The 8,052-nt window shown below is 41.3% G+C and overlaps 1 protein-coding gene across 21 annotated transcripts in view; it reads right to left on the bottom strand.

Annotated features, from left to right (window-relative positions):
* Window positions 1–2,891: 2,891 nt before the first annotated feature.
* CADPS (calcium dependent secretion activator) overlaps window positions 2,892–8,052 on the bottom strand; it is a 471,836-nt gene continuing 466,675 nt past the window's right edge. For all 21 annotated transcript variants that reach the window (XM_070776392.1, XM_070776396.1, XM_070776397.1 and 18 more), the window contains 2 exons: window positions 7,339–7,443; window positions 2,892–4,051 (listed from right to left, as the gene is read on the bottom strand). In XM_070776392.1, the coding sequence (XP_070632493.1) occupies window positions 3,872–4,051; window positions 7,339–7,443 (285 nt within the window). In that variant the 3' untranslated portion in view covers window positions 2,892–3,871. The remainder of the gene's footprint in view (window positions 4,052–7,338; window positions 7,444–8,052) is intronic.

Genomic DNA, 8,052 nt, shown 5'->3' with positions numbered 1-8,052 from the left:
GGTATAGCTGTAACCTGGGGGGTGGGGGGTAGAGTTAACAGAGGACACTGGTGGGAGAGGTGAGGATCCAATCTGATATGACCTTGTATGTCCCTGAACGAATTTGGGCTTCATTCTATGGGCAAAGGGAGCCCTGAATTCTTTTAATTGGAGGATGGACAAGATCACACTTACCTTTTAGAAAGGACCCACTGGCTAATGAGAGGGAATGGATTAGAGAGCCTGGGTGTTTCTAGCACTGGCTGGATAGTAGGACTCAACTCTCTGCGGACTGATCGCTAATAGAGTGAATGCTTTTCCATCAGGTTAACACTTCCCTCTATATCTCTCTGTCTCACCATCCATCTGGCACTTTTTCCTATGGCCTCTTCCCTACCAGTGTTCATATAATTCTAGGATTTTCCTCTTTTAAGAAAAGGGAATAAAAATTAAACATGCAATTCATGAGAGGCTACCCAAACTACTATTATATGTGTTAAAAGGCCATCAATTCTATTTGTGTAATTACTGAACTACAATCATAAACCACTGCACCACTTACCAGAATGATGAAAATTAAAAGTAGTGACAATACTTAGTACTGTCAAGGTCAATACCTATGGTTGTCAGGGACTTTGAGTCTCTGCTGGTCAGACTATAACTCTGTTCTTGCTCTGTGGAAAACTGGCAGTATTTCCTAAAAATGAACAACATATCTTTATCTTCTAACCCAGCAACTGTACCACAAGTTATGCACAAAGAAATTCATGGCAGTATGATTTATAAGAGCCCCAAACCAAAAATATATATATATATGTTAACATAGATAAATGCACTGTGGTATAGTCATACATTGGAGTTTATAGAGACCAGAAAGAAATGAAGCACAGCTGCACCAACAGTGTAATACAGAGCAAAAAGATTATGCATTGTGAGTCTAACTGCATGAGAGCTTTAACTGATGCAATTAGAAACCAGGATAGTGGTAACCTTTGGACAGTGGTTACCCCTAAGGAGGGGGACAGACTGGGAAGGGGCGTGAGCCTGGGTCTATCTGGGGGTGTTCCTTATGTGCCAATTCTTGATCTGCTGGTGATTCAAAAAATGTGCTCCCTTTCACAAATCACCGAGCTGTATGCTTAGGATGTGCATACTCCTTTGCAGGTATATCATACTTTAATTTAGAAAAAGGAGAAGCAAACTTCACATTACATCCCAAAGGAATAAAAAAGAAAGCTCAAGGTTCCCAAATGGTCTCCTTCCCAGTTTTGAGCTCAGGATAATCTGAATGTGAACTTGGTCAGTTTTTGGTCTCTGAGCCCTTCGGATGTCATTTTCTTTCCTCCAGGCCTCCCTCTGGGGTCTCCCCACGGAGGGATGGTGTCCAACAGGACCCTCAGTGCTGTGCTGTGGTGAACGCTTCTTTTGGAGGAAACTTAATAAAAACCAACCAACCTTGCTTTAAGGTCTTTTCTACCTTGCTTCTCTTTCTGCCTTTCGGGTTGGTCACCTCACTCCTCCAGGCTCCTGAGCATTTTCTTCCTCTCCCCAGCTCCTGTGCACTGGGTGATGTGCTCTCTTGTGCACTCTTTAGTTGTTTCTAATCGCTGCGAGAAACAGACTTTAGTTTTGCAACTCAAAATGTCACCGATACAAATATATCTTACAGCATTCTAACTCTTCCACCCTGACTTTGTGCTGTTGGGCAATCAGAGATGTTTTACACCTGCATCCTCAGTTCAGTTCAGTCGTTCAGTTGCTCAGTCTTGTCCAACTCTGCGGCCCTATGGACTACCGCATGCCAGGCTTCCCTGTCCATCACCAATTCCTGGAGCTTGCTCAAACTCATGTCCATTGAGCCGGTGGCAATCAGAGATGTTTTACACCTGTCTCCTCATCATTTGTCTGAACGATTGTGTGCTCGTATCTTTAGGTGAGTGTTTCTACGTGGAATTGTGTCACCATGGGGTAAGTTACCTTATCCTTTCTTATCTCAGTATTTTCATCTAGAATGAGCATAATTACAGTCCTCTCTCCCTAAGGTGGTTGTGAAATCTGAATGTGGTTAAGACATGTAGAATGTATAAAATGAGTACATTTGATAATAAAATACTTGCCCAATAACAGCAACTATGGGTATAAAATAGTTGCTCAATAAATGGGAGTTATTCTCAGTACCAAGGGCAGGAAGTACTGGTGATTTGTTCCTGCAGACCTTAAGGATTAAATAGAGTGAGATGTGCTATATTTAGAGGGTTGATCTGTCGAGACCAACTGCTGAGCATTTTGCCTGGTCCTAATGAAGAAGTAGTTGCTTCTCTAAGACCTTTGTCAGCCCTAAGGAAAAGGTCAGACTGATTTAGTGGCAGACACAGACAAAACAGGCAGGGCTACCAAAATGTTTGGTTGTCTTTTAAACTTAGGTGATTACACGGCTGACAAAGACTGGGGAGCAAGATGAGTACTCCGTATCTTAGAGAATCTTGTAAAATGCTTTAACAAATATATAAGAATCATATATAATTGGCACACGCTTTGTTTGAATGCAAACACTGCTGTTAAAGTGGTGCTTAAAAACAGTTTGTTGGCCTTCTCTTCATACAGGAGAAACATTTCTCTCGTTTACACTACTCTCTTGCTTAGCAAACCCTTATTTATCCTATAATGCAAGTGTAATCAGCCCAACATGTCCAAATGCCCACAGATTCTGAATTAGTGGAGTCTGCATTAATGGAATTTTACACTGTTTCTCGTGGAGACAAGCGTTTGTAAACTACCCACTCCAGCAGTTTCAAGAACACTCTGTGAAAACGACCCCTTGCCTCCTCTTGCCCACATCTTCCTGATTTGTGTGTTTTAGTTCCAGCTTTCAAAGGAGATGCAAGGAAAAAAAGACTCAAAAGTACTCTTGGGACATCTGAATAGTTATTTATTGAGAAGCCACAGTTTTCCGCACTTTCATAACTGTAGGCTTTATATAAGGCAAAAGCAAGATGGACCTACTACTTTACACGGAAAGAAAGAGCTCTGCAGAGGACCCCAGGGTCATGCAGTCACAGAACAAAATGCAATGTACATGACACATATAAAAACCAGCGTGGAACAAAATAATTTGAAATGATGGTTACAATCTACTGAAGGAAATACCCATATCTTAATATAAACACATTTATAGTCTAGGGTCATAATTTAAATATTCAGGTCTTCTTCTTTTTTTTTTTTACATACATGGTTATTGAAACATAAAAGCATAACATTTAATAGGATAAACTTTGATAGAAGACAGTTGCTCTGAACTGTGCTGGATGTCATGAGAGGATCACTCGTGCCATGGCAATTAGGAGGAGGATCAATCCATTGGTATGTTGCCATCCTTTTTTGGGTAATTATCTGGATAAATGACCGTATGGGTTAACAAGGATGCCAAGGGTTCATTTTTTTCAGTTTCAGGGGAAGAGAAGGAACCAAAAGTTGGTTGTTGGAGACTTGCCTTTTGTTTTTCAAAAAACAAAGCAGATCTATTTGTCTTAAATTCATTTATTGTACTCATTTAAATAACTGGCATCCACATACGGGAAATGAAGAAGGTACTTGGCGTACTCGCCCTCATATCCATTTACTGTCAACGCGCACACACAGCACATTAATGAAGCATCACTGGACTCTGCTGTACACAGGGGTACGCCTAGCAATTGAGCTATGTATTCTCCAAAGTGGTATTTGAAAGGTCATTTGCTAATCTGGGTACCACATACCTAAAATGGCAATTGTCTCGGTACACATCTCATGGGCATGGGAGTCGACAGAAAATTCCCTAATGGGGTTAACTAACAGACTAAGGACATGCATTGATTACAAGACTCTGTCCTAATGGACCCTGAGCCTGAGCATTCTAATCGTCCTCTTCATCTTCCTCGTCGCTGTCCTTCATGCTGATCCCCTGCAGGCCCCCACCCTCGCTCACAGACGCTGTGGCCTCCTCCACAGTGAGACGGTTCCGGATGGTTTCGTAGGTCTTGCTGTTTAAGGTTGAGTCCAGGACTCCTTGCAATCGGAAATCTCTATAGGTTTTCTAAAGAGGGAAAAGATGCAGTGATGAGGGAGATCTCATCTCCATGGAGGGTGGGAGGGGGCTCAAGGCGAGTGTGGGGGTGAGAACAGTGGCCTCAGCTAAGTGTCACACTGCATGCACTGTCACAAGAGAAGCCGCCATGCTCAGATTTCACTTGTACTGAAAACTGAGATTTGTTGAATGACAGAAAATGAGAAATGGTGACAGGATAAACTGTATTAGATGAGACAAAGCAAAGAACATAAGCTTGTTTATTCAGTTTCATAAAGGGAAATGTTCCATCATTGTTTTGGTTCTTTTTTTTTGGGGGGGTCTGGTTTTTTCTCTTAGGTTAGTATAGTATCATATGATAGTGTGAATAGCTGTAACACATAAATAATGGATTGCATGATATGGTATTTTGTGATTGCTGCTGCAGTCTGGTCTTCAGTATTTTTTGAGGCTTGTGACTGCGTATCCCTTTGTCTCATTCACAAGACAGACATATGCATATTGGTATACGAAACTGATCACGGGCAGCCACAATTAGGGGGAAGATGGAGCGTTAATGCCTCATCAGTATGTTGCAGGCATGTGACTCATGGCTCGTCTCCTTGGGAAAGAAGTGTATCTATTCTGTTCACAACTTCGTGGTCTCAGGGAAGAAATTTGGCTCTTTTTCAAGAACAATGGTTTGGTGTTGCTGTACCACCAGTTCTTTCTTTGTTCCTTCAGGCAATTTCTCTTGGATTTCCTGAGGTATCCCAGGGACTGTTTTTCTAGGAATCCCTTTGCGTTAATTGAACATGACCAGAAGCATCTGGCTGTTGTCTACTTCGCAAAACACGTTTTTTTGCAGAAGGTCCCTCTCTAACTACAACTCTCCTCATCACACTGCATATCATTTCAGCTACTGATTCTGCTGTTTGTTTCTCCTCTTGATATGGGAAGCATGCTAAGGGGTCAAAAGAAGGTACAGTAACGTACTTCAACACCACTTGCATTAGGATTTCCGGTTTCTAGAGTCCATCTGGTGCATTCCTAGTGTCAGTCACCACGTCAACCACTCCTGAAATCACGTGTGGCAATGACTGCAGCGTTAACTCGTGAGTGCTGCTCAGCTCAGTGATGTCCAGTAACAAAAGACCATAAATAGGCTGACTACGGGTTCCCTTTGCCAGGTTATATCTGTGGTCCCAGTATGATTATCTGTAGCATTTGTCTTTCTTTCTTAAAAGTAATCTGATCATCCTAACTACTTAAAAAGTACATCCTAATTACTTAAAAGATATTCAAAGGTCACCCTAACTGTGGCTCAAGCTGCAAGGCTAGGTAGCTAGTAGAACTGTGTCTTCACCTGGAGGGGGTATGGCTAAGAGGTTGATCAGATGCCAGTCTGCTGGAGACCAGATATCCAGACGATTTACTTGGTTGTTCTGTGCTTTTCAATCACTTAGAATTGGTTGCCAGAATATGATGGGGAAAAGAAAGGTTGAGACTATTCAAATATTCTCCTCTCTATTCAAATTCCAGAGCAGAGTGTTTCTCAACCAGACTCCGCATGTCTAATGACATAGAGTTGTTTTTCTTTTTTTTTAAAATACTCCATTGTGTAACACGCAAGTAGGGGCTCAACTAATATTTGTCTGAGGTTGGATGGATGAACAAATGCTTGCTGGATAACGAATGAATGGATGAATAAATGGAGTGGATGGAGAGGCAGGAAAAAAAAGCCAATTATCATTGGAAGTTTGCCTGGAGGAGGAGGAGGCCCCTGGGTAACGTACTTAGCAAAGAGGTGGTGAATTCTGCTTCATCCCTCTGTGTTGTGGCTGTAGTTAAGCCGGGCCCACTTTTGGCAAAAGTGAAGGAGTTCCTTTGGCAGGGATGTTTCTGTGTCCCTTTCCCTGTGGCTCATGTCTGTGTTGTTTTTGGCAGAGGCTAAGAAGCAACCTCCTCTCTGACTTATATTTTTTTTCTTAATAAAATATTGCTAATTCTAACAGGCTCAACAAAAATCTGGAAATATCAGTAATGGGAAGATATTGTAACAGACTAAAATGCATGTCTGCCCAGGAAAGGTCAAATAGAAAAAAATTCCCCTAAGAGTATTTATAGCCAGAATATGGAATTCAAGGGATCAGGCAATGGTTAGTGAGGTTGCCTTAAGGAACTTACATTTAAAAATATGAAAATAAGGTTGGGTACACAGTCTGACCACATACGTTTCTTTTTTAGGAGCTGCAATACACTGTCTGTAACCTTCCCTGGGAGAACTCTTTGTGAGATCAAATGCACATGATAATAATTCTCCTTAATTACACTCAACGGAACAGTAATTGGTTTTAAGTCAGCACTGAGGTAGAGGAGTACCTTGAATGAAATGGTGCTAATCCGAAAGAGACTAAGAAATGGGGCAGGCGGGAGAGGGGTGACTTTTGGCAAACTGTTAAGAAAATAGAAATTCAGTGCTGTTTTATTGTTAAAATATTTTTAAAGAGACTTTGTGCTTTGAATGAGATTTTTGCATACGAATGTTTTTAAAACCCTCTACGGTGCAGCATCAAATGGAAACTGAAATGATCAAAAACGTATTTACCCCCTTCTGTGATCTTATTATTTCATGTAAACCACTGAGATTTCACGCTGAAATAATTATCATTAGTCCAAGGTGCACACACAAGAACAGGGGGAAAAAAAGCTACGTTCAGGGTATGTTACCTCACCTTCGTGATCCTTTACATTTGATTGTATACACGCATTGTAAGAGAAACTAGTTCAATTAACTATGAGAACAATATTGATTTGCATCCTGATAACGGTCACAGGACATATTTAGAAGGAGCTGGAGGTAAATATTTCTATTAAATTAATTGTGGCAAAATTTAATTTAATTAAACCATAAATGAAATTCATAATGGAGGTGATTAGCATGGCAGTACCCCAAAGCCAGCTTCTGAAAGTCTAATGCAAAAGGGCACAAAGGCTCCAGCAGTATATTTGCATGGCAAATACATAAAGTATTTTTCCAGTCTGGATAACGTATCAAATGCCTTTTTATTAAATTTCCCTCTGATGTCTGAATAATAAATTAACCAGGCAGCCCACAATGATTTCATCGGTTTTTCTTGCCTGAGATACTGTTTTAAGAGTCGTCTTGTTTTATTCTTGCCTGAGATACTGTTTTAAGAATCGTCTTGTTTTATACATAAACTAATATTCTTTGTGTTAGAGAAGTCCTAGAGCTTGCCAATGCAATGTATTTTGGCCAGCTATTTGCAAAGGAGAATCACCATGTTTTCTTTTACCTTGACCATCCTAATTAGAGTTTTCAACTGATAAATGTGAAGCTGTAAGTCCATCCGGTCCGTCAGCCAGGTACAGATCACGTTCATGGAGCTGTTGTACCATTGCTGAAAAAAGAGACAAAAGTTCTCCAGCCAACACATCATGGAGCATTTAAACAGCAGAGAGGGAACAGGCCGCGTGTGAGCACCCTGCTCTGCTCCAAAAGGAAGACAAAATGGTTAGAGAGAATTTGAGAGCACAGAGATCACAAACAGTGAGTTGACACAAAGTCACAGGGTCCCAGGTCAGCCGAAAAGAGAGCGGTTTGGACTCGGGATTGAAAACAGAACTCTTCCACTCTACACACCTCATATGCAATCAATTTCATAAGGACCATTTTTTGCTCTTTTGGTTCATTTTACTCAGCCGAGATGTAAGTCACTGTGTATGTCCTAATGCCATTGTCTCAGGGGTCCGGGCAGATGGGGGACTACTCCACTGAGCCAGTTGATGCCACTGGCTACTTACCTGTAGAGAAATCCAAACCCTGTCTCCTTAGGACCGTTCTGGGAATCAGGCTGAGAGCCTTAGGAATTTAGGGCAAAGTTTACCTTCATTTACCCTAATGGGGCATCTGAATAAAAACGATGAAGGAGGGTTTCTCTTTAAGGGCCAAATTATACTCTGGGCAGCTTATGTGGCCTTACATTGGCTGTGCATCTGTTTTAATCTTA

Source organism: Bos indicus, chromosome 22 (genome assembly GCF_029378745.1).
Source record: "Bos indicus isolate NIAB-ARS_2022 breed Sahiwal x Tharparkar chromosome 22, NIAB-ARS_B.indTharparkar_mat_pri_1.0, whole genome shotgun sequence".
Classification (NCBI taxonomy): Eukaryota; Metazoa; Chordata; class Mammalia; order Artiodactyla; family Bovidae; genus Bos; species Bos indicus.
This window is presented reverse-complemented; position numbering and strand designations above follow the sequence as displayed.